Source organism: Takifugu flavidus, chromosome 4 (assembly GCF_003711565.1).
Source record: "Takifugu flavidus isolate HTHZ2018 chromosome 4, ASM371156v2, whole genome shotgun sequence".
Taxonomy (NCBI): domain Eukaryota; kingdom Metazoa; phylum Chordata; class Actinopteri; order Tetraodontiformes; family Tetraodontidae; genus Takifugu; species Takifugu flavidus.
In genome coordinates, this window is record NC_079523.1 from 18,045,310 (window position 1) to 18,072,178 (window position 26,869).

A 26,869-nucleotide genomic window follows, 5' to 3' on the forward strand; every position below is an offset into this window, starting at 1 on the left:
ATTGATGCTAATTCAGTCCAATCCAGTCCTTCTTCTTGGGTGACCTCATCTTCTTCTTCCATGCCTCCTTTGGTGTTGGTGTGGTCCTTCTTCTCCATTGTCTTCTCAGATGGCCAGATCAGAGGTCTTATTCCTGTCCAGGAACTTATCAATCACCAGTAAATTATGCTGTCATGTTTTACGATGAGGGTCTACCATTTCCTGTCTGCCTGGCTCCAACTGTCTAAGCAGTATTCATGTCAAGGAAGGGTCAACTGACTTGCTTATGTGTATTCCTACTAAAGATTATATACTATCCCTAACTTCTGAACTAACTGTAACATAAAACAAAAACATATAGTATAACACATGCTAATAAGATAAAAGATGCTAACAAGATAAACTAATTCTCTTCAATATTTACTGTATCTGTGACATGGAGCATTGGAATATTTCAGCTGCAGCCAGCAAAAACCCATCAGAATGACGGCTATCAGTGGGAACCGCAGGTCATTTGACTTTAGTCAGTCTGTTCAATGTTATAGGATTTATTGCAATCTAATAAAAACTATGAATAAATGTGGGAAATAGGAAATAAAAAGAAGCAAAATGACCAAATAAATCTCCAATGAATACAGTAAATTTTAAGATGAGAACCTGCTGCACTGTGCCGTGCCCCTTCTCTATTGAGAAAAGCCCAAGTGTGTCCTTCAGTCACCTCAGACATTCAGCCAGCTTTTAATACCTTTGTTCAAGCCCAGAACGCACTGGATTATTCCCACTGAAGATGGAAAAGCAGGTGGAAAACATGAGTTATTGTTAACTGTACTGGTGTATGACTATAGTGCATTACTGGACCACTATAAACTTGTTGTTTGTGGTTTTTCTTTCTTTGTGGAGATTAACACGTTAAAAATAAATTGCACTGGTTCAGCAGTTGATCTTGTGTTCTTATTTGACCTGTACGACTCAATTTCACAAAGCTAAACATACATTTTTATAGAATAGTTTTATCCTTCCGATTACCAGCACCAGCTATTCAAAATATCTAATGTAGTGGGTTTTAAAATGAACTGAATGATGTCTGCCTTGTCTCTCCTCTACCTGTCCTCCCCCTTCTCCTCCTCTCTCCCTACCCACCCACCCCCCCATCAGCAGGATGACCCCCCCCCCCCCCCCCCATATGAGCCTGGTCCTGCTCAAGGTTTCTTCCTGTTAAAGGGGAGATTTTCCTGTTGATTGTTAGGGATCAGGCCCTGGGATTCTGCATAGCACCAAGTTTGACTACAACAGACATTACAAATAAAGATGATTTGATTTGATTTAAAAATAAAAGAACTGCGCCTGAAAATGAAGCAGAAGCAATAAAAACCCAACACCAGCGAAGCTTTTGAAGAATCTCAGATATTGATGAAAAATTCTGGAAATCATGATGGAGAGATATTTTTCTCATGGCTCAAATTCCACAGCTATTAAGTGATTAAATGGATTTAATGGTGATATTCTGGAGTCCACAATTTCAGGTGAAGTTACACTGGGGAACAATTTGAAAATATCCTGTTGAAATTATTCTAAATTATCCTGATTAAAAATAAAATTGGCACGCTGATTCCAAAATTACAGTCATTTCCCCCCAGCCCGTCAAGTTTTGAAAGCTTCTCCTCCAGATCAGCAAATTTCCCCTAATGAGCTGGAGTCAGACTGGCCAGCTGATGACAACTGGATCAGCTCCGTTGGTGCCATCAACATTAAGAGGTGTGTGCAGTAGAGGTAAGATCGGGCCTAAAAAATCCAGCCGACCCAGGCCCGCGGGCATTAAAGCCCGACCCAGCCCAAGCCCGACCAATTTACTTGATTTGCAGCCCGAGCCCGAAGCAAACCAGAAATTTAAATTTATCCCATAGTATTTTGGGCAGAAAAAACGCAAGATCTTTTAAGGTTAAAATAATCTACATATTTTTATGATCATGATAAATGAATGGAACACAGAATAAGAGGCCAGACAAAGAGAGTGAAAGAGAAATCTTGATGCGCACTCGCTTAATTACGCGATTACCTTACAGCGCCTTCTCTGTTTTATCCAAATTATTTATTTATAATAAGTATTCCTTAGTTTAGTATCCACACATCGTTTTAGTGTATATTTTTATAAACAAATATTTATTTAAAAAAAGTCAGCGAGAGAGAAACCCGGCCCGACCCGACCCGAACGTAATGATTGACATTTTACGCATTTTAAGCCCGACCCGACCAGAATTTCGGGTCGGGTCGGGCTCGGACTCGGGCTCGGTCTTAAGATCTTACCTCTAGTGTGCAGCCCCCAAAAGGTCAGAACTGTCAATATCCTATAGGGACACTTTGAACCAGAGGGGATCCTATAGATCAAAAAGTTGACCCAGTTTGATTCCGCACCCAAAAACGAACATCTGTCAGACGAACTCCAGTTGTTTCCCAGTATTTCAGTTAAAACGTGGACCAAATTGTTCTGAAGAGAGGCGCTTGTGCTGGATATGACGCGATCCAACCACAAACACGGGACGTGTAGAGGAAGAAGAAGCGAAAGTGAAAGTTCTCAACTTCGGGCTCCATCTGGACTGACCGAGCCCTGATGGAAAACCTCTAATATTCAGGTAGCATTTGGTTCTTTCACTGCTGTCGTCTCGAATCAATGTTCCGCTGCGAGATGCGGCTTAATAACCTGCGTGTGCGCAATGAGCGTGCGCGTGTTTCGGACGCACATTGCGGCTGGTCGACGGGAATGTTGTGACGGATGATCAAACTTTGTAGCGTGTTTCCTCTAACTGCGTTTTCCGCTAACCCTGAGCCAAGATTTTGGAGGTTGAGGAAGCACATTTTAATACTCACAATAAGTCGACAATATTATTTGCAGTTAGTGGAAAAATCCACGGAAAGAGGGACACAAACGCGACAGTTTTAGCCTCCTCTCTTTGTCCCTCCACCAGGGGGACAATCAGTCCTTTATTTAAAAAAGGAGAGTATGTAAAGAGGGAGAGATCAAGGCATTCCATTTGATTGTTTTAACAACTGGGTCTTTGTGGAATATGAATTTGTTATTATGGATTTATGAAATGTGTTCTGTTGTGAATGAAGCAGTCAAGAAAACGAAAGGAAACCTAAACCCATGGTGTTTTGATATTTTTGGTCCTGTACATGTGGTCAGATCAGATCAGTCTGAGCAGAATTGGGTGTTTTTTGCCCTTTGCTGTGTGTCATCTATTCTATTCAGCATGTTGGGTTGCTTGACTTCTGTTGGGTTGTGGCAACTTGATCATCACTTCTGAGATATTGACACACCTTTTTCCTGAGGCTGGCTCCAATGCTGCCAACACACCTGGCCATGGATATGGTGGGACTTCTGTGATGAGTGGGGTCAGAGGTGGTGGACAAGCTCTGCTCCAAAACAAGCTTGCTAGATATGTTTGGGATCTCCTCCGCCACAACCACCAGCTGCAACTAGTAGCTGTGCACGCCATGCAGAGTTTTGACCTCTAGGTCAGGCTACAAATGTTTTTTCCAGCACCATCATGTGTTGGTGAGAAACATGATGCGCCTGATCAAAAAAAGCTGCTTGTAATCTGACAGACGAGCCATGATGAGATGTCAAGGTGCGTTGTTGAAAATGAAGATCCTCTTCTTGGAATCCTGTCTGAGATGACAGAAGATGATGCTGCATTTGACCCACTTTGATGATGTGATGACGTATTTCTGTTTAGTTTTGAATGCATTCTCATCTTATTTGTTGAATTTAATGTTGAGAACTGACATCTTGAAAGAATTTAGGTTTTCTTGTAAACCATAACCAGATAAAAAATGATTTAATTTGTATTTGTGTGCGTCCGTCTAATGCCACCGCACCTATTGAAACACCCAGGAGAAACATTTTTTCCACAACTATTTTATATTTAACATGGTGTAAACTTTTAAGATGTCCCAAAACTTTTTTCCAATATATATGTGGCCTGTATGATGTACAGGGTGACATCATATAATAGATTTTGATGTGAATGAGCCGACAATACGTCATTGGACAGACCTCTGCTTGTCTTCATGCTGAGAATCATGTTCTTTAATCTTCTTTTCTGTGTCAGCAGACTGTTCCTGCTTAACCGTTTAGACTCACATTTAAAAATGAGCGAATGTGTGATGGAAGAGGAAGAGAGAGCAGAGTCCACAGTGCCCAGCTGTGTGTCCATGAAGAGCGACAGGTCCAAAGAGCAACCTATCACCTTCGGTATTGGACCTCAAGGGTCACCTTTAAAGTAAGGTTTTCTGAACCACATAACTCTGCCTTAGAACATTTTACAACCATACAAAACATCATTTTGTAGGTATTAGCCTCTCCTATCGTGAAAAATGAAATTCATCAGCTCTTTAAAATGAAACGGTGCACAGTCCTTTCACCATGTTGGCCTGTGGAAAACCAGTGTTGTCGGCCCGATGGACCAGCGTCCCCGTCGTTGCCGGACCACCGTTGGCCACCAGTTGGGTTTTGGGATCAAAGTGGGGGCGTTTCCTGTATCCGGTTCTCCTCACGGATCCATGACTACAACATGTTGCTGCAAGTGCAGAGACGTTTGCTCTGGAAAGAACTTTAGAGCACATTCAGTGCTGCAGGATGAGGGGCTGGAAAAGGTGCCAGTTCTTTTCTCACTGCAGGGAACAGTTCAAAAAAGCAGCTTAAACTCTGAAAACATGAAAATGATACAGAGACATCATTGATTTATTGATTCAGTTGTTATCCAGAATGGATTAGAAATGTTCCTGTTTGATAAAAATGCAGTGAATTGGGATTATTTAACTCCAACCTCTACAGATTATTTACCTTCATCACAGTCTCATCACTATTTCTGATGTTTCCTCAGGATGGACGAGGACAGAGCAGAGTCCACAGTGCCCAGCTGTGTGTCCCTGAAGAGTGACCGGTCCAAACACGAACCTATCACCTTCGGTATTGGACCTCAAGGGTCACCTTTAAAGTAAGGTTTTCTGAACCACATAACTCTGCCTTAGAACATTTTACAACCATACAAAACATCATTTTGTGGGTATTAGCCTCTATTATCGTGAAAAATGAAATTCATCAGGTCCTTAAAATGAAACGGTGCACCAACATGTCAGGCGTTCGCTCCCATTAACTCCCATGTTAATTTTAGTGTGGTAAATCTTTTAAAACTGAAAATTGCTTCTGTTTTTAACTGGTCATTTCTCCTACATGGGTTAACATCATCTCACAAAAATTCCTAGGCATATATTTTAAAGTTTCCCAACAATATCCATCATTGCAGAGTGCTCCAGCTCTCCATTTAGATACGGATGGGTAAGACATGGCAGGTCTGTTAAAAAGTCTATTTATAAGGCTCCTGGTACTAATAAACCCATAGACAACAATATCAGTCATTTCTAAATGGTTGAAATAAGCTTTTGAATACGCATGACCTCTGTGCTATTTAATGATCAGTTTCAGAGACCAGACTACTGTATTTGGAGCATAAATGGAGAACTTTTGTTCTATTCTATGAGTTTATATTCCTGATTTGGCACTTTTATTTCTAACATAAATTCACAATGAAGAAAAGCCACTAAACACTTAGATCAAATACACTTTTCTCCAACTAAACCAGCTTGTTAGAACGTAAATAACTTTATATTTTTTGCTCAGTGTTCATTCAATCTTCAACTGTCAGAGCAAACTGAAAGTAGAAGTGAACGCAGCCTTTCTTAGGCGTTGCTAACGCCCAGTAGACATGTATAACCACTATTCCCATTTTTGACAGCTATCAGAAACGGTCTGCTTCCATTGGAGATTCCTCCTGTCCCAAGGGTGAAAAGAAACGGAGAACTGAACTGCAGACCGCCGACCTGAACAACAGCGTCTCACGTAAGCTCGTACATTTGTATTTATAAGATACTTTTGGGTCGGAATAAAGGAACAACTTGTGTATTTACAATGTGCAAGAGAAGATCCAGAGAGCTCTTGTTTGGTTCCACTGGAACCCCTGGACCCTCTGAAGACCTTCCTAAAGGCTTAGACAGTATTTAGCAACATTTAGTCATTTAGTTCTGGAAAGTGTTAAAGAGTTGAAGGCAGGTGACCTTTACAGGACAATGGGTCTGCTTAGTATGATGTGTTTGGAGAAGGTTTGATGTGTTTTTCTAAATATCATCCGGCTTTTACCAGCTGTTTAGTCCAAGCAAACTCTTGGAAGACATGGAAATGGTTGTTATAGACTAAATTACATTGAAACCCAATGAAATAAAAGAATAGGTGTACATAAGAAGACATAACATTTCAAACTGACTGTAAGATGGGTCATTACCCGACTGTTGCTTCTATCATTCAATCATGACAGAATATTTTCCAGTTGAGGACATCTGTGTTACTGTAGATGACAATTGTAAAAGGATTTAAAAGATTGTTTGTTTTAGAGGGTGGTGAACTGCAGGAGGTGATAGAAGGTCAGAAGATGAGTCTGAAGAGAAGATGTGAACATGTGACTGAAGGAACTAATGAAGCAGGAAGTGGAACCCTGCTGAACAAGATCTACACTGAGCTCTACATCACTGAGGGACAAAGTGAGGAGGTGGACACACAACATGAGGTGAGACAGCTTGAGAGAACCTCCCAGAAGAACATCCAGGACACTCCAATCAAGTGCCAGGACCTCTTCAAAGTCTTATCTGAGCAACAGAGACACATCAGAGTGGTTCTGACCAACGGTGTCGCCGGCGTTGGAAAAACCTTCTCAGTGCAGAAGTTCAGTCTGGACTGGGCAGAAGGTTTGGAGAACCAAGACATCAGTCTGGTGCTTCCGCTCTCATGCAGGGAGCTGAACTTGATCAGAGATGAGCAGCACAGTCTTCTCTCACTGCTTCATGTTTTCCATCCAACATTACAGAAGATCAGAGCAGAAGATCTGACTGTCTGGAAACTTCTGTTCATCTTTGATGGCCTGGATGAAAGCAGATTTTCACTGGGTTTCAACAACCATCAGCTCATCTCTGATGTCACACAAGTATCGTCCGTTGGCGTGCTCCTGGTGAACCTCATCCAGGGGAACCTGCTTCCCTCAGCTCTCATCTGGATCACCTCCAGACCTGCAGCAGCCCATCAGATTCCTCCCTCGTGTGTTGACAGGATCACAGAAGTACGAGGCTTCACTGACTCCCAGAAGGAGGAGTACTTCAGGAGGAGGTTCAGTGATGAAGATCTGTCCCAGAGAATCATCTCACACATCAAGGCCTCCAGGAGCCTCCACATCATGTGTCTGATCCCAGTTTTCTGCTGGATCACTGCTATAGTTCTGGAGGACATGATGACCAGAGACCAGAGAGGAGAGCTGCCCAAAACCCTGACTGACCTCTACTCACACTTCCTGAGGGTTCAGATAAAGAGGAAGAAGCAGAAGTATGGAGGAAAGCAGAGACCAGAGGAACTGACTAAGGCTGATAAAGAACTCCTTCTGAAGTTGGGTCGGCTGGCGTTTGAACATCTGGAGAAAGGAAACATCATGTTCTACTCAGAAGACCTGGAGCGATGTGGACTGGACGTCTCCGGGGTGTCGGTGTACTCAGGAGTTTGTACAGAGATCTTCAAGAGAGAGAGTGTGATCTTCCAGAAATCAGTCTACTGCTTTGTTCATCTGAGCATTCAGGAGTTTCTGGCTGCCGTCTACATGTTCCACCGTTACACCAGGAAAGACACAGCGGTTATAAATCAGTTCCTAAAATATTCTAAACCAATCACATCTCTTGATGACTTCCTCAGGAGAGCACTAATGAAATCTCTCAAAAGTGAAAATGGCCACCTGGACTTGTTTGTTCGCTTCCTTCATGGTCTCTCTCTGGAGTCCAATCAGAGGATCTTGGGTGGACTGTTGGATCAGAGGAACAGCCACCCAGAAACCATCCAGAAGGTCCTCAACAACCTGAAGAAGGTGAACAGTGATGAATTCTCCCCAGACAGAAGCATCAACATCTTCCACTGTCTGATGGAGATGAAGGATCAGTCAGTCCATCAGGAGATCCAAGAGTTCCTGAAGTCAGGGGAGATATCAGAGAGGAGACTGTCAGTGATCCACTGTTCAGCTCTGGCCTACCTGCTGCAGATGTCAGAGGAGGTTCTGGATGAGCTGAACCTGCAGCAGTACAACACCTCAGATGAGGGACAACGTCGCCTGATTCCAGCTGTGAGGAACTGCAGGAAGTTCGTGTAAGTAAAGATTTTTAGGGCCGGACATCGGCGTTTAAATCAAGCGAGTGGATCATGTCAGGTAGCAATACCCCCTCCAGTGGTCATTCCTTCAATTCTTTATCTCCACTGCAGCGTCCATAAATTTAAAAAAACAACAATTCATCCAGAAATGTTCAACACTGGCTGGATATAAGTTCAAAGGTCAATCCAGACAAACCAACATAAGGCAGGAATAATAGGAGCCACAAGTTAACTGACTATCATGAAATTACTGTCATGTCATTAAATAACTTTTGTTTGTTTGTATACATCGTATTCAAACGACAGAAAAACACATTTTAACTACTGACACATGACTATTTTGCTTCATTTGTTCAACGTAAAAACAGCCGGCCTCGTTGGTTTAAATGGGTGTTTTAGGTCTTTGTGGCGGTTCCGTTTGGAGCCTTTATGTGACCCACAAAGTATTTTGAGCCTTTCCACACCCGTTAGGTGGCAACTTCATCACTAGCAACTAAAGGTGCAGTGAAAATGATTTGAAGGGAAACAGGCAGATATAACAGAAGCTGAGGGCAATCGATGCAACCAGAGACTCTGATGTCATCGATCGATCGCTGAATTAAGACTTGACGCACCATCGTACAAATTGGATGAAATGCAAAATATCCAAAGAGCCGATAGACAGATAAAAAGATGCACGTTTCTTTAAACCATTTGCTACAATCATTTTAAATATTGAGTAATTATGAGCTGTTCTAAAATAAGACAAATGTTGAGAATAATTCAGTTGCATTTCAGATCTGATGGTCGTTCAAACTGTTGCTCTACGGTGTTGAATTGAGCTTTTCCAGGAAATGAGCTACATTTGTGTTGAGGTAGATTCTCAGATAAGTTGATGAGAAATCCCAAAGTTTGACTCACTATTTTTGTTTCATACACAACAGACTGTATGGTAGTGTTCTTTCAAAAAGTCATTGGGAAGTTGTGGCCTCAGCAATGACGTCAAACCCTTCTCATCTACGGGAGCTGAGCTTAAGCAACAACCAAAGCCTGACAGATGCCGACGTAAAGTTACTGTCTTCTGCAATGATGCATCCAAACTGCAGACTGGAGACGCTCAGGTCAGGAGGCCTCTGTTGGTCTTTTCTAAATTTCTTTACATTTTCTACTTTTCTCTTCATTTTCAGATTTAGAAATGTGTTTTTATTTGCCCATTTATTCCTTTTCCAGGCTGAGTGAATGCAGTTTATCAGAGATCAGCTGTGGCTCTCTGGCCTCGGCGCTGAGGTCCAATCCCTCCCATCTGAGGGTTCTGGACCTGAGTGGGAACCAGCTGAAGGATCCAGGAGTGAAGCTGCTCTGTGGTGCTCTCCAGGATCCTCTCTGTGAGCTGGAGACTCTCAGGTCAGTCAGAGATGATCCAGTACTTTCCCAGGTGTAACTAGTTAGACAATAACTGTTTCCATGTTTGATCTTTGTTATAAACGTAGTGTTACAGTTCTCAGAAAAAAGACCACACAGGACAGATTTGCAGTATTAAATTGGTTGTGGAAATCTGTCCCATGTGAGGATGGTCATCAATGACTAGAAAGGAAGTATCAGTTGTAGATTTGTCTTGTTTTATTTTAGGCTGGCCACAAAACCGCCCATTCAGACCAATCAAAAATGGTTCTTCCTGTCTTTTAAAGATCAGAAGGAAAACTAGAAAACCCAAAAAGAAAGCTGCTGCAGTGTGCCATGCCCCTTCTCTACTGAGAAAAGCCATCCCAAAAAAGAGAAAAGCCCAAGTGTGAAGTGAGCACCCTGTTAAACCTTGGTACCGAAAGCCTGCAGTCATTCTCATCTTAGGTGGCTTCATTCCAGCCAGAAGCCCAAACCTGCCTCCCTCTTAAAGGGGCAGCAGGTCAGTCCAACCACAGAAACCTTCATGAAGATCTGAAGCTTTCAGCATCCACAATTGTTGCACCTCACTTCCATTGGAGTCCAAATCAGAAGTCAACAAGTTGATTCTACACCGATTCTACACAATGCAACCATTTTAAAAAGGTTTCCATCCATAAGTTTTCACACATTTTTATATAAATCTGTTTGTTCATCGCCTCCTTCTGTTGTAATGGTCATTAAAGAAAATGACCTTATTGGAGTTTTTCTCCTCACAAATATGACTTTCTATGAACGATGCAATAAATGCAGCTTGCAATCTAAGACAATATGGAAGTATGTGTATATAATAGTAGTGGAAGTAGCTCATAAAATAATACATTTGCTCTTCTCATCGAATCTTTCTATGTTATTAAAGAAAAACCTGCTCTTAGTCAACAACATCTAAGACATCAACCAAAAATCCTAATTTTCTACAATCTAATATAAAACAGTAGAGAAGACTCTTTCTGCAGAGACACTGGTGGCAGGAATGCAGAAGTATCACCTGCTCAACTTGGAAGGTGGAGCAGAAACCACCAGCTGAGAAGGTCCTCAGCGAGAGGAAGTGGTGGAGAACCATGAAACTTGCTAAGTTCCACCTCAGCTCCAGAGACGGGCTGAGCTGGAGCTGTGGTACCAGGTATCGCCCAGAAGAGCCTCCAACAAACAAGCTCTTCTCTTGGGAGGAGAGGGCTTTGAATCTCAGCTCAGTGTGCTTGTCTCTAGTAGGTGGCAGCTGCACCTTTTCCTGAGGTCCTTGTTGATGCCCTGAGGGGAACTGATGCTCCTGCAATGTTTTCTGGCAGCATTGAGCTTGCAGTGGGGCAATCAAACACACTGTGGGGGGGCTCTCTTTCCTTCTCTCATCTGGAGAACAAGTGACACCAGCTGCCAATCATTGTTGGAGAAATGTGCAGTCAGGGGAACGATGCGTCCAGACTATAGCCACCCTTCCAGCATCCAGCAGTGTCTAAAACCTTTGATTTGGTTTCACCAGAGAGTGTAGGGATTGCAGGGTCGCTGCAGCATCGCCCACAAGCTATCAGGAGTGGGTCGCTTTGTCCCAACTCCTGACAAGAGTTGAGTGCTATTGAGAAATGTGGTCTCACAAACTTGGAAGGTATTTTGACCCACACACACTTTACATACGGTGTAGATCTTGTCCAACCGCCCTGAAAGAACCCAAAATACGAACATACGGCAGATAAGCCGGTGCAGGACCAGAGGTTTGTTGCTTGGAAGCTGTGTTTTGCTCTGGTACATGTTGATTTTTATTTGTCTTCTCTCAAAATAATTGTTATTTTAGTCTAAGGAGCTGCAGTTTATCAGAGACCAGCTGTGATTCTGTGGCCTCAGCTCTGAAGTCCAACCTCTCCCATCTGAGGGTTCTGGACCTGAGCTTCAACACGTTGCAGGATTCAGGAGTGAAGCGGCTCTGTTCTGGACTGGAGAGTCCAAACTGTAAACTGGAGAGGCTCAGGTCAGTCTTCATTTTTCTACCTATATACCAGCTGCTAAGATGGTGAAGTGAGGCTGTTCTCAACACTGCTGTGATGCACCACATTAAAAAAATTCCTTGGAATATCGTGAATTCAGGTCTGACCCAACTAAGAACTAACATAGGTTTAGTACTGACGCAGATAACATGCAGACCTACACCGTATAACCTCATCCTGCATTTTTCAGATTAGACTACTGCAGCTTATCAGAGATCAGCTGTGACTCTCTGATCTCGGCGCTGAGGTCCAATCCCTCCCATCTCAGAGAACTGGACCTGAGTCAGAACCAGCTGCAGGATTCAGGAGTGAAGCTGCTCTGTGGTTTTCTCCACTTTCCAAACTGCCGACTGGAAACTCTGAGGTAAACACCATTCTCAAAAATGTCCATTATTCCATCCGAGGGTCCTCACACTTTCTGAGTGTGTGTGTTGTGCCCAGTTCCTTCAGGAGGGAGGGCCACACGGGGACCACTTATTCATGATAAATTGATTTAAGGACAATGAAAAAGCCCACAGATGGTAACCAAAATTAGACAAAACTAGGTGAGGGTGCCTGGTAGACACCAGCCAACGAGGAGGGAGATGGTGAGGGAGACAGGAAGTCATCTAAGACAGGTTGTGCCTTTAAAGATGAGCCGCAGGTGAGATGGATCTCCATGATGAGATGGGAGGGAAAGAGGTGGGAGAACCTGGGAAAAGTGAGGGCCAGAACAATATATATTCTCCTCTGGAACAGTGCAAACCTGAGAGGTTGGAATTGTGGTAATTACATATTACTGTCATTTTTTAACCTGTAACTAAATTAAATATTTACAGATCATGCCTTTGATTAACCTTTCAGATGAATACTGGTTTCACTTATAACCTTATAAAAGTTTCCCTTCTTTATTTAGATTAAGGAGCTGCAGTTTATCAGAGATCAGCTGTGACTCTCTGGCCTCGGCGCTGAGGTCCAATCCCTCCCATCTCAGAGAACTGAACCTGAGTTGGAACCAGCTGCAGGATTCAGGAGTGAAGCTGCTGTCTGATCTCGTAGAGAATCCACACTATGGGCTGAAGACATTGAGACATGGCTGGTTGGAGCCAGTCAACTCCCGCTCATCTGCTGCATCACTCACTGACCACTGGTGAAGAGCATCTGTGGAAACATCTGCCGTCTACTCCCTCCATAGATGAAAAAATCAGTTTTTAAAAAGCGCTGGTGGACTTTCAGGAGATCAGTCGATGGTCAACAAAGCAGAAGCAGCTTTGCCTTGAAGTTAAATTAGTTCCTGGTATCACACAATGCATCTTTATAAAGTTCTAAATGGCTCCTCGGCCACTCTTAGAAGCATGGAAACATTCTCTTAATTGTCTCTTCAAATGTCTGTATTATACGTTACTATTTTACATCATGCCTTCAGAACCTTTAGGGTTTAGTATTTACTGTTTCACCTGCAGCCAGCAATCATCCAATCATCCAAAATGGCGCCCAGAGCGGTCGCCTTGGCGTCTCGCTGCGTTCTTGTTTGTCTTTTTTTGTTTGTTAATTGTGTGTCTGCCTGCTCTTACACCCGTGAAGAGCTACTAAACATCAGGACTCTCACCCCCACGGACTTACTTCCAGTTTTTCTGGCTCCTGCAGCCGACCTGGTTCACTTTTTGGCCCAAAAGGTGAGACGGCGGAGGAGAGGAAGACGGGCCGGTGCCCTGGCGAGACTACGCAGGAGAGGCTCGCGCACGGCGCTGCCTGGGATCTTTCTGTCCAACGCCAACTCACTTTGTAACAAAATGGACGAGCTGAAGTTGCTGATGCGGATTAAAGATTTCTCCACCTCGTGTGTTCTCTGCTTCACTGAAACCTGGTTCAGGAAAGAGACACCGGACAGCGCGCTCCTCCTCGGGGGATTCCAGCTGCTCCTCCTCGGGGGATTCCAGCTGCTCCTCCTCGGGGGATTCCAGCTGTTCCTCCTCGGGGGGTTCCAGCTGTTCCTGGCGCTCTCTGGGGAGAGAGCAGGCGGTGGAGTCTGCTTCTACATCAGCAGCGACTGGTGCACTGATGTGACCGTGATCTCCCAGCACTGTTCTCCTGCTGTGGAACACCTCTTCATCAACTGCAGACCCTTCTATTCTCCGCGTGAGTTCGCTTCATTCATTCTGGCCTCTGTTTACATCTCGCCAGACGCGGACGTGCGCGAGGCTCAGCGCACGCTCGCGGACTGTATTCAACAAGTGGAGCGGACCCATCCCGACGCTCTGGTTATCGTGCTTGGCGACTTTAATCAGAGCAACCTGAGTTACGAGCTCCCCAGGTACAAACAGTTCATCAAATGCCCCACCAGAGCAGAGAACACGCTGGATCACTGCTACACCACAGTGAAGGACGCGTATCGGGCCGTCCCCCGTGCTGCCCTAGGACTGTCTGATCACGTGATGGTCCACCTGATCCCCACATACAGACAGAAACTTAAACTAACAAAGCCATCCGTGAGCACCACGAAGAGATGGACCAGTGAGGCTGTGGAGGAGCTGCGCACGTGCTTGGATACAACTGACTGGGACATGTTTAAAGGGGCCACACATGATCTGGATGAGTACACGGACAGATCAGGAAAGAAAAGGAAGCAGCGCTGAAAAGTGGAGACAGAGACTGCTCCAGAGAGGCCAAATACCGGTTTAGCAAGGAACTGAGGAGAGCTAAATCTGTGTATTCGGAGAAACTTCACAGCAGTTTACTGCTAACGACTCTGCTTCTGTGTGGAGAGGCCTGAGGCAGATCACCGACTACAGGCCTCAGGCTTCAGAGGGTCAGGACGACAAAGCCCTTTGTCAGAGTCTGTCCCTCCACTATGCCCAACACCTCCCCTCCCCCCAGCGCCACTGCCCCCATGGACCTCACTCCATCAAAGGCAGTCCCCTCCTCCCCCCCCCCCCCCACTCACCATCAGCCCCCCCCCCCCCCCCCCATCACTTACCACCAGTTCCCCCCTCCTCCCCCCCTTCATTCACCATCAGTGAGCAGGATGTGCGCAGGCAGTTCGCCAGGCTGAACCTGCGCAAGGCCCCTGGCCCGGACGGCGTGTCTCCTTCCACCCTGAGGCACTGCGCAGAGGAGCTGACTCCTGTCTTCACAGACATCTTCAACTCCTCCCTGGAGTCGTGCCAGGTGCCAGCCTGCCTCAAAACCTCAACCATCGTCCCTGTCCCCAAGAAGCCACGGATCACTGGGCTTAACGACTACAGACCTGTGGCGCTCACCTCTGTAGTCATGAAGTCCTTAGAGCGCCTGATCCTGCCACACCTCAAGTTCATCCCCACCCCCCTCCTGGATCCACTGCAGTTCACCTACAGAGCCAACAGATCTGTGGACGACGCGGTCAACCTGGCCCTTCACTCCATCCTGCAGCATCTGGACTCCCCGGGAACCTACGCCAGGATCCTGTTCGTGGACTTCAGCTCTGCATTCAACACCATCCGCCCCGCTCTGCTACAGGACAAGCTGTCCCAGCTTAGTGTGCCTGCCTCCCTCTGCAGGTGGATCACTCACTTCCTGACGGATCGGAGGCAGTATGTGCGGCTGGGGAAGACTGTCTCGGACTCTATCACCATCAGCACTGGATCACCAAGGGCTGTGTACTTTCCCCCCTCCTCTTCTCCCTGTACACTAACTGCTGCACCTCAAGCCACCAGTCTGTCAAGCTGATCAAGTTTGCGGATGACACCACCCTCATCGGGCTCATCTCCAATGGCGACGAGACTGCCTACAGGAGGGAGGTGGCTCGACTGGTGTCCTGGTGCGGACACAACAACCTGCAGCTGAACGCTCAGAAGACAGTGGAGATGATTGTGGACTTCAGGAAAGTCACAGCCCCTTTGCTCCCCCTTGCCCTCATGGACTCCCCCATCACCATCGCGGACTCCTTCCGCTTCCTGGGCACCACCATCACCCGGGACCTTAAGTGGGAGCCAACCATCAGCTCCCTCATCAAGAAGGCCCAGCAAAGGATGTTCTTCCTACGGAAGCTGAGGAAGCTCAAACTGCCTCCCAGGATGTTGGCGCAGTTTTATACGGCCATCATGGAGTCCATCCTCACCTCCTCCATCACCGTGTGGTTTGCTGGGGCCACCGTCAGGGACAGACTGAGGCCGAGAAGGTGATGGGCTGCAGGCTTCCATCCATCTGGGTCCTGTATATCTCCAGGACCCGGAGGCGTGCAGGTCGGATCACGGCCGACCCTTCCCACCCTGGTCACGGACTGTTTTCCCCCCTCCCCTCAGGCAGGAGACTACGGTCCATTCGGACCAAAACCTCCCGCTACATGAACAGCTTCTTCCCCTCTGCCATCAGGCTGCTGAACACCAAGTGACTTAGCACTTAAGCACCACGTACAGCAGCCAGTCGGACTCACGAACAATACACTACTCCTTCATTGCACTATTTCTTACCATTTATGTATATACTGTATATATGTCTTATTTTATTTTATTTATCTTATTCTAGTGTTGTCTTCTTTATGTTGAATGTCGCAGCGTCACACCAAGACAGATTCCTATCTTGTGTAATACTGTGTACTGTATTACACGAACAATGGCAATAAACCTGATTCTGCTTCTGATTCTGATTCTGATTCGGCTAGATCAGGGGTCGGCAACCCGCGGCTCGAGAGCCGCATGCGGCTCTTTAGCGCCGCCCTAGTGGCTCTCTGGAGCTTTAGCAAATATAGGGAAAAGATGTGTGAATATATTTTTTGTTTTAATATAATTTCTGTAGGAGGAAAAACATGAAAACATTCTTAAAGTTTTCCAATGCTGTAAAAATTTGTATAATAAATATTTAATTTCCACATCTCATTATAATGGAAGTTAAACTTAAAGCACCACCGTACAGCAGAGTGGTCACGTGGTGCGTCATTCTCTCCAGGATGCTCCTTATGTATTTGTAGCCTAATTATCATTTTGATAGTAGGCTAATAAAGCTAATATAGACACTTACAGCATGTGTTGCCTTCATTATAAGGCATTTCAGTTTTTGCGGCTCCAGACGGATTTGTTATTGTTTTCTTGGTCCAATATGGCTCTTTCAACAGTTTGCGTTGCCGACCCCTGGTCTACGGGATACATGGTGATCTCGCCTGTGTACAGATCACTTTCTTACACCTGCACACACATGTAATCAACAACCTGAAAAAAATGATTTTAATAATCCCATGACAGGACTGGATGGAGAATCCCCACAGTGCATTAGAATTATGTCTCATATTTGGAAAGCTACTACCGTAATATTAGTTGGGTTAAAGTCACTTACGCAAAATGACGTAACCGTCACGTTAAATGCACTAGTAATAATAAATCCTCCGTGAGAACTGATTCAAATTTAATAAAAACAAAAGGATATACAGTATGACAAAGGTACTGCTGCTTTTTGAGACCATGATTTTGAAGATTATTCGGAACAAGATTTCGCTGAACCGAAACTTGACTACTTCCAAGCGCTGCTCAACGAGCAATGTCCACATTAGCAAGAAGGGTCGTTTAACAAAAGTACTGCCCGACTTAAAACAGAAGTCGTGCGTATGACATGCAGTCGTTGTCTTACTGTTCCGGTCCATAAATACTTGCGCAGACCCAGAACTTGCAGTGTGTAAATCGGGGCCTGTAACGAAATGCCCAAGGTTGACATATGTCGTGGACTTCAGCGCCCCCTTGTGTCCATAGAGGGGTATGACACCCCATAGCCCCACCCACCCCCAGCGTCAGTGTACTATGATCTGTTGATTCTCCTAATCTCTCCTAATCCACTGATGTGTACAATAACTGTTGGATGAACACAACATTACCTGTTAGGGTCTTAAAAAAAAGGCACACTCGGACGGAACTCTCAAAATATCATCAAAGCCAAACGGGAGCTTTCTGACCTGTAGTACATGTTTTCCGCAGTACTTAAGCCTTCCTAAAGCTACAGTAGACGTCTTATTAAATAAAGGAAAAGATGGGAATTTTGTTCTCAATCCACAATCTGCACAAGCATACAGCGTTAGTTATTATTCTTTATGCCAGAAATTTGTGTTTTATTGGGAAAGAGGGTTGATAAATAGTCAGTTTGCGCAGGGGAAATGGAGGTAATAATCCAGCAATACCAGGGTCACAGCAAGGGAACCAAGGGTCACAGCCTGAGCGCATGCGCAGTGAGGCCACACTGGTCAGCGTTAATTGGGAGCGCGTCAGAGCGGAGCCAGTTGTCTTCATCGCCTGAAGAGATCGGCCCAGATGAAGTTCGGACGGTATTGTTTTATCTCAGACGAATTTTAAGTCATTTTCCTGACTGTGTCATATTTATAGTTTGGTTAGTGGCTATTGCTTTATGTTATTATGTTTGGTAGTTGGGTTTCTGTTTGTTAATTGGGTGGTTGCATTGCGATGGTTGTTCTGAGGATTATACCCTTTATTTAGTGTCAGACGACATTATTGTGGTCGTATTTAAGCTGTTAAGTGTGTGACAACTTCTGTCCAAGCTTTATATCGTTAATTACCACGTGAAGTGCGTGTTAATTTATGCGTGTAGATACCTCTATTTGACCACTAGATGGCAGCATAGTTACTCAAGAGACGCCATTATTTGGAACGCTTTTATTCTCGTTTATAGTTGAGAATTAAGTTAAGTCTGGTTAATTAACAGGTTAAGTTTCTTTAAAAATTTCGGTTTTTTGGCCCAATTTACGCATTGGTGGTTCAGTGGTAGAATTCTCGCCTGCCACGCGGGGGCCAGTCGAGAATAGTTGTAACGGAGAACCAGCCAATCAGATCGAAGCTGCCCGAAGACCTCGGAGGGCGAGTTCGAATCCAGCTTTGGGCATTATCAAATCGAAGATATGTGTTTGAAAAATTCACGATAATAAAAATCTTTAAAGAACATTGCAGTTTCTGTGAGATTAATGAGCCACAAATGTTTGCTGCTATTTTTCGGAGCACAGCAGTCTATTAAACTGTAGTTTGTATCATAGCATAGTTTTAGTGACAAATTCTAAATTGCAAGTAGCAGATATGAACAGGGAAATGCTACGTTATCTCCTTATTCTGCTGCAAATAATCTGATGAGATGGTGGGGAGTTAATTCAGTTGGGGATAGACAGATGGAATATTAGTGTTGTTAGTATTATACATGAGTTCTTTAGATATTGTTTTCAATTCAGGACTCTGCCGCCTTTAGTTGGCTTTTGCGAAGACAGAAATGTTGACAACAGTATGGACCAAAGTGGGAAATTCAATTTTATTTAAACACAAACACACTCATAAAACATTAAATCTCAAACTATGCACAGGAGTTAAATATTAAATGTAAAACAATGTACAATAGTGCAACATTAAATCTCAAATTGTGTACAGGAGTGCAACATTAAATCCCAAACTATGTTCAATAGTGCAACATTAAATCTCAAACTGTGTACAGGAGTGCAACATTAAATCCCAAACTATGTTCAATAGTGCAACATTAAATCTCAGTGCAACATTAAATCTCAAAGTGTGTACAAGAGTGCAACATTAAATCTCAAAGTGTGTACAAGAGTGCAACATTAAATCTCAGTGCAACATTAAATCCCAAACTATGTACAGGAGTGCAACATTAAATCTCAAACTGTGTACAGGAGTGCAACATTAAATCTCAAAGTGTGTACAATAGTGCAACATTACATTTCATAACCATGTACAGTAGTGCAACATGCATTCCTGGCATGTAGTTCATTTTGTCCTTTCCTCCATCCATCTTCGTCTCTCTGCCTCAAAGAAAGGAGTGGCCACAAACTCTTTCCAGGTCATCTCTCGGGCCATCCCCTTGTCCCGATATAGAGAAAAGACTTTGGATGGGCAGTAAATGTGTTTACCTGCCACTCCAGGGAACCCTGTATGTATATGTGGGCTGTTTGGTCCCTGTTTAAGAGTCAAATGGCAGAACCTGCAGAGGCGATCAGGTGGCTGAGAGCCGAGTCTCTGTCTCTGAGCTTTTTCCTCCACACGCTTTTTGGTGGCCTCCAGCTCCCTCTGGAAAAACTCTGACGCGGCAAATTGTTCAAAGGGCATTCTGGGGTCAGAGAGTCCCTCAGCAGCATAAGTCTGATGCACCTTCCTTGAGCAGTAGAAGTAGCGAACAGGACCCTGCTGATAGAAAAAGTGGATGGAAGATCCATCAGTCCCATACCGAGACTTGGGCTGTCCACAGGCGAGACAGGTTTTCGTCTGTCTCATCTTCTGCTCTGGTCGCTGCTGCTGCTGCTGCTGCATCTCTAGAATGCCCTGCACAATTTTTTCAATGGAGTCCTGCGTCAGAGGCGTGGGCAGGGCGGCTGTGGGAGGAGTGACAACAGCTGTCTCCATGGTGACTACAGGAACGCTGGTTGTTTTGCTGCCCTCTGTCAAGGAGTACCACAGCTGTTGAGTCTCCAGGAGCTTCTGTGGGCTGGTGTTCAGAGAAGAACTGGTGTTCAACAGCTTTGCCAGATGCTTCACATAGCGGGATATGTGAAACCTGGTTGTGGGGTGGAGCACGCTGTTAGGATCGGCCGCAGACCGATGGACCATGTCTGCGTAGTCTCGATCCACGAGCCTCAGGATGTCCTTGTCCCCATGATGATACTGCAGCAAACTATCAATAGCGTCTTTCATGGGAAGAGTCCAGCGTGTGTGGTCCAAGACAAACACTCGACCACCAGTCTTTATGGGTCCAGTGCGGGCACTCCTCGGCGAGGACTTCAGCGGCAGGGGCAAAGCTCGAGAGACGTCTGGAACACAAACAAAGCAATAATGCATCCTTAGTAACTCATATTATCGCGATATGGGCTATTGAGAAAACACATTAATATTGATCCCTTAATAACAGAAAGTGTAATATTTAACACATCAAAAAATTGAGATACACTGACCACAACCTAACTAAATCTATTTATTTTCAATCATTCGAACGCCTTAATTCCAACATGCCACTCTGAAAAACACGATTATCGTTGACCCGCCCACTGATCTTTCAGGATCCTGGTCATCCTCTGCTGGAATCTCCTTTACACGTCCAGCAGCAGAGAGATGGAAGCTGACAGGTGGCGCAGGGGGAAGCGACGGCACAGCAGTCGCTGTTGCCCAGCTGGAGGAAGGTGTTGCCCCAGGAGCATCGTCTGGAGCGGGAGGGGGCACAAGAGCCGAAGGCCGATCCCTCTTCTGCATTTTGTGTTTGTCCCAGTCCAGAGGGAGCGGACGGCAGCCCGGTTCTCTGTACTCCAGCCCAAACCTTTCTCCAGTGTCTCTGTCAGAGAGGCGAAACGCAGGGTACTTGTCTTGTCCCGTCACTGCCATGGAAGCAGAGTTCAACTCCCACATTAAGGCAGGGTCAAAGACAGCAGGGAGGACGACGCCGGGCTTCTTCATGTCTACCAGTCGCTGAAAGTTCCACCGCACAACGCCGGTCATGGCCTGGGCCTGGAACAGTTCAGGGGAGACCTGCGTACCCGTGACCCACTGGGCCTGGTGGAAATGGTAGCCCTCCTGCTGAGATGTACCACGGACAGGGATCCAGACAGGGACTTTGGCACCTTCGCCCGCTACGTGGTTTAGCTGAAGGGTCCCTCCGTCCTGTACATTATCCCCTCAGACAGTTCTGGGTCACTGAGGCAACCACGGAGGATGTGAACCCTCTGAACGCGCCACGTCTTCAGCATGGATGGCTTGAAGAGTGGGACATCGTTAGGGTCCATGGCCAGGTGAAAGTGCTGCAGAACTCTCTCCACTCTCTCCAGCAGCTCGGTGGGTTGTGGAATTTTAGTTCTGCAGTGCTCTCGGATGTGACGTTTGGTGGGGTTGGCTGGACGGATTCCGCAGAACTCGTAGGCATCACGGAGCCTCTTCAGGTCTTCCTGATCGACCACAGAGAAGGCGGCAGAAAGGAGCTGGCAGAAAAGGCTGAACAGAGGATGGTGCTCAGAGGTGCACTCTCGTCCAAAGCGCCTCATACAGTGAAACCAGTCTAGCTTCACAACGATGCTGCTGTTGTAATGTGCCCGTGAGGCGCAGGTGTTGGTCAGCAGTCCAGAGGTGGCTTCTGCAACAATGGAAGGGGTGGTCTTCCAGGCATCCCAGCACAGATGTTCACCAGGGACGCAGTCCGGGATCTTAAATGGAGCGCAGCAGTCCCTAAATGCGAGGCAGAGACATCGAAATATGAGCTCTAAAGGAAGAATTGTAACATTAATATAAAATTTCTTCAAAGACAATGACTTGCAGAGAGCATTTTTCAGTTTGAATGACGGCAAACAAACAAGATCGCTGATCTCACCTGTCCATCCAGTGGTAGCCTGCCTTTTCCACCCCAGCGTCGCTGTACCTCTGGGCCATTCCTTGGTACATCGGATGCAGGGACCTTTCTGTCTCAGCCTGAACCATCACCCAGGACACAATGAGCCAGTTCTCATTCATCACTGCGAAACTGGACATGGCTCCAGATGCCAGTGTCACCTTCCTTGCCATCTTCCTCGTGTGGTCCGACCTGAAAACCTGCCCGAACGTGCCCTGGAGGAGCTTGGTCAAAGACGGCTGTTGACGCTTGAACTCATCCAGCAGGCAGTCAGTCAGGTAGAATCCGGACACAGACACCCCACCCCAACCTTCTTGGTCCTCGTATGGCCCGAAAGCACGTGGCCGATCTTCCATCCTCACGTACTGGCCGATGGTTCTCTGTCCGTACGCCCCAGCCTCGGCCTCCCTGACGTTCTGTACGGCGTGCAGATATGCCAGGTGAGCTCGTTCATACTTGAGGTGCATGAGCTCATTCACCTGGTTCGCCATATCGGTCGGTGACTTGCCAGAACGCCGCAGTTCATCCATTACCGACTTGCACACAGCCTTCTTGTAAGTCAGGAATGCAGGCAAAAGGTTAGTAAAGCGCACGGGCAGCTTCTCCACCCATCGAGGGGTGTCAGCGAACCAGTTCTTGCGACAGGCCTTGCAGCAGAGTCGCGAGGAAAAGATAAAATACTGGCCACGGACGCTGACGATCACTCGAGGTCTGCCCACGCCTGCAGAGACCACCTGAGGACGAGGACAGCTATGGAGGCACGGCAGGATGTCATTGTTCCTCAACCTGACCATGATGTGGCTCTCTGGCTTCCAAATGAAAAATGGATGGAGCTGAAAAAAGTTGGGGGACGGGAGCTCAGCCACCATGTCCAGTAGCTCCGGCTGAGGAGGAAGACGCCAAAGAGAAATTGCGTTCCCAGGGTTATGCACTGGTCGGGACCCAGGCCACAACCCAAGTTGTTGAAGCTCCGTCCTCATCCACAGCTTTTGATGTTGTGAGCAGATCCACTTGCTCATGTCGTGGTCAGGGACAGGCATGGGAACAGGAGCTATGGGAACTAGGATAGAGTAAAGAAGACAGTTGAACAACATAAAGTTATCATTACTGAATAGACAATTTTAGTGCCCCCGCCCTCACATGATATAAACACACGATACAAGGAAACAAACACGCGCCTCGGACACTTGGTTTCATTCCAGAGCTTACACGTCAGATTTTTTCCATGTCAGTGACAAAGAATCGTGTCAATTTGAATTACCCCGGGACACTTTATTATTGTTCAACACCCCACGGAATGGGGGAAATTTACATGGTTTAACATACCACTCTTTTGGTCTTGGGTAGAGTCCGTCAAAGGAGGCACTCTGCCGTCAGAGGTCTGTGCCGTGCAAGAGTCAGGTCCTGAAAACAAGTGCAGACTTGCTATTAAGAAATTACAGTCACTTCACCTGATGACAACATGGAAAGAACAGTCAGCTGTACATTACAGAGACATCAGGTTGTTCATCAGCCCTAAATTAAAAAAAAAGAAAACATACCTGAAGTTGAGTGGGGCTCCTCTACCTTTGTGAGACCCTCTGTCTCTGTCACCAGGAAGGCCAGCTGTGGAGGGAGGGGCACAGGTCTCTTCCTCTTCACACCTGGTGAAGCTGGAACAGCTGCAGGTATGGTCATTTTCAAAAATGAAATTACTTTATTTAAGGCAGCTGCAGTTAGCAGAACACTTGATTGGATGAACAGAATTACAATGTTTTTACCATCAACTAGTGATGCCTGTAGCTCAGCGGTATCTCCAGGTGGGGGTTTGGAGCGTGTGGTAGATGGAACTAAAAAGACAACATTGGTTTAGTCAGTTCAGATTCAATGAGTTGTGAAGACGCCGTTATTAGTAGAAATTCAAGCAGCCTTATCGTTACTCCTCCTGCTTTTTAGAATTTTACATAATTAAAATTAAAACAGTAAAATCGTCTCATTCACACCAATTGAAATGACAATGTTAATCACCGCTCTCGAGGCCGAGCAGGAGGAGCATTGTGACTCGGTCAACAAACATGCATTCGCGTGTTAGTACCCCGTGCATCCAAACTGTTTTTCAACGAAGCATGCAAAGAGAACAAAAACAAACACTTACCCTCCTCCTCATAGTCAATATCAGTTCATCATTGCACGGATCAATTCATAGTCCTCACGACGGTTATTATCACACCAACATATGAAGAGTAATATTAAAGGAACTCGGCCGGAACATCAAGAACACAAAAATAATAAGATAAGTTTCAGATTTGGAGAGGAATTCTTCATGGAAAGGAACGGAACTCCAGCTCTGAAACCTATTTTTCAGAAACCTGTCTTTGCTCCTGGTGGCACTCTCGGCAGGGCGGCTGCTGCTACTGGCATAGCATCTGCACACAGATGAAAAGAAAAACAATAGAAATCAGATACGGCATGGACTTTGTTTGTCTGACATGAAATAAATGTGGTAACGGTGTATTTACAGCTCTGGACTTGCAGATCAGCGTTATGGATGCTCAGCATCTCCCTTTCCATCTCCACGTCCTCCTCCATGGCTGTGTTAAAGACAAAAATACCGGCTACAGGTTATTAGTAGAAAAGAAAAAAACCTTTTCCCAAAGTTGAACTTGTCACATGAAGGAATGAGCATACCCAGGGGCTCAGCTGGGGCCTTCATGGGATGCTCAGCAGGTGTGGAAGATGTGGTGGGCTGCTGCCTCTTCAGCAGGTTCTGCTGCAACCTGGACATTCGTGCACCTGGAACGCAGCGCCTGCCTATGACAAAATGGGCATAGCCATCACCTCTGCTGTCCCAGATCTCCTTCCACGTGCTCTTGGCTCGGGCACCAAATCCAACCAGCTGGTCGTCTTCAGATGAGGCAGTCACTCCATCCCCTCTTCCGGCCTCATAAGTAAGAAGAGCCTGGATTTCATGGAAACTGAGGGCATAACTCACAAATGACTGGAGGCTGTCCTTACTGTGGCTGTCAGCCATACAGAGACCTGCTGCCTCCTCGCTCTGCACGTTCTTGATCAGATACACGGTGTATCCTACGTCATTCTGCAAAAGCCATCTGAATGACTTCCCTTTATATTTACCAAACTGCAGGACATAGTCTCCCTGCACCTCCATCTTATCTGAGGGATCCCCCCCTCTTTGTCGGATGACGGCCAAAGCGTTCTGCCGTACGAGGTCCTCCCTCATGGCCGCAGACTTGTCCTGAGGAGTGGAACTCACCCGTTTGGCTTCATCAGATGGCTCCTGGAGGAGAAACCCAAGAGGCCCCTTGCGGAACACGACCCGAAGTTTCCCAGGGAAAAAGGCGAATTGCTTCTGCATGTTGAGCTGACATAAAGGAAAAATGTCTATTAATTTTCTCATTTTTATTAGACACTGATAAAACAGTTCCACCCATTTTTCAAATCACACCTGATAAATGTGATCAAAGGAATCTTAGGCCAGTAAAAGATAAAGTGTGGTACCATGTGTAAAGCTCTGTGTGTGTGTGTGTGTGTGTGTGCGTGTGTGTGTGTGTCTGTGGTGTGTGTTATTATCATGTAGGTGTGAAAGTGTAAGATCAAGGTTGTTGGGGTGTCGATTCAGGAGTTCAGAAGGTCAGTACCTGGTGTGGCTAGTGAGGAAAAGACTGGAAAGTGATGGTGTGTGTGTGTGTGTATGTGTGTGCTTGTGTGTGTGAGAGAACATGTGTGTGTGTGTGTGTGGGGGGGGGGGGGGGGCAGGAGGACAGTATCCCCTCTCAAAGACATTGGAAACAAAAACACACATTTGATGTAATAAAATGTAATACTACCACTACTAATACTACTACTAATAATTATAGTAATAATAATAATACCGAGATTTCAGTGCCACGACAAGCAAATCGGTTACTTGAATATAAAATATGAACAAGTTCATTCATCACTATCGTGTAATTTAAGACAAGCAACAGATAATATTGAATTAGAATCTCAATGCAACCTTGGCGTTTCATTGGAGCGATCTGGCTATACATAGTTTGTTCTGCACGTTCATATTTCACTGTAATTTGTCTTTAGCAGTCACCGAGGGTGGAATAAAATAATCGACAAAGTTGGCGACGAGTTATGACCATAATACAATATGAAAAACTAGCTTGACAAGATATGAGTATATTGTAGCATGACAAATACATTATAATTTAGGGCCAATTATAACACGTTCCTTGCTAATTTAGGACACAATTGACCACAGCCTATGCACAATTACGAAAGGTTTCCTCATTAATTTAGAAGGAAATCAAGCCCAAACTTACCTTCAGCGAAGTTTACAAAAGAATGAACTTTCCGGAGAGGAGCCGCTCTTCATAGAAACGGCAGAACAGCGCCACAGGATGATAGCGGCCGGAAATATATTGCGTCCGTAGTGGTTTAGCACTACCATTGAAAATGAATGGGAAACGGTTTAGGGCCGTTTAGCTAAACAACTCTCGATCCCCGCGCGGGAGGCCCGGGTTCGATTCCCGGCCAATGCATAACATTTTTATCTTAATCTTATGTTTTATTGAATTTGATCATATGAGAACACTCTATAGCTTTTTTAGCGGGTGTGTGTGTGTGTGTGGGGGGGGGGGGGTTCTTCCGCCGCTAGTAGGCGCCTTTTCCCCTTTAGACTCAGCGACACTGCGCTCTCTCTCTCTCTCTCTCTCGCTCTCTCTCCTCTATATATCGCTTACGAAGGTGAACAGCGTTTGTGTTTTAATGTTTAAAGTTACTGTGCATACATAAGCTGTTATTTTCTATAGTCAACTACAATCTGCCATGTCTCCAAAGATGTACTCATCCTCTGGTGGTTTCTGCAGGTGTGGGAAGACCTCAAGTAATTGTTGGCACAGTGGACAGCATTTCATCTTTTTCTCGTGAATCTGCTGCAAGGCCTGTGGAAAGACCT

At 45.6% G+C, this 26,869-nt stretch overlaps 2 protein-coding genes across 10 annotated transcripts in view; one reads left to right on the forward strand and one right to left on the reverse strand.

Annotated features, from left to right (window-relative positions):
* The window catches only part of LOC130523562 (NACHT, LRR and PYD domains-containing protein 12-like), a 669,815-nt gene that overhangs the window by 51,381 nt on the left and 591,565 nt on the right, over positions 1-26,869 (forward strand). For 2 of the 8 annotated variants that reach the window (XM_057028884.1, XM_057028895.1), the window contains exons 1-2: positions 2,299-2,609; positions 4,092-4,205. The exons of 1 other annotated variant lie outside the window; for it this stretch is intronic. In XM_057028884.1, coding sequence (XP_056884864.1) covers positions 4,129-4,205 — 77 coding nt within the window. In that variant the 5' untranslated portion in view covers positions 2,299-2,609; positions 4,092-4,128. 5 more of the 8 variants (XM_057028881.1, XM_057028880.1, XM_057028878.1 and 2 more) reach the window with 4 other exon arrangements.
* On the reverse strand, positions 20,416-26,447 carry LOC130523569 (uncharacterized). 2 transcript variants are annotated; one of them, XM_057028919.1, is made up of 8 exons: positions 26,235-26,447; positions 24,592-25,285; positions 24,423-24,494; positions 23,685-24,329; positions 23,466-23,585; positions 23,251-23,328; positions 21,907-22,984; positions 20,416-21,764 (listed from the first exon to the last, which is right to left on the reverse strand). In XM_057028919.1, the coding sequence occupies exons 7-8, from the start codon at positions 22,962-22,964 to the stop codon at positions 21,185-21,187; spliced, it is 1,638 nt and encodes a 545-aa protein (XP_056884899.1). In that variant the 5' UTR covers positions 22,965-22,984; positions 23,251-23,328; positions 23,466-23,585; positions 23,685-24,329; positions 24,423-24,494; positions 24,592-25,285; positions 26,235-26,447; the 3' UTR covers positions 20,416-21,184. The 2 variants fall into 2 exon arrangements, with proteins under 2 accessions (XP_056884899.1, XP_056884898.1); XM_057028918.1 differs by having other exon boundaries at positions 23,251-23,585.

What these genes read in the sequence shown, in the direction of transcription:
- LOC130523569 (XM_057028919.1), bottom strand. Translation starts at nt 22,964, where the DNA reads ATGCCTGTCCCTGACCACGACATGAGCAAGTGGATCTGCTCACAACAT. An exon ending in GGCTACCACTGGATGGACAG is followed by an intron (nt 21,765 to 21,906) that starts GTGAGATCAGCG and finishes CCTCGCATTTAG; the next exon opens with GGACTGCTGCGCTCCATTTA.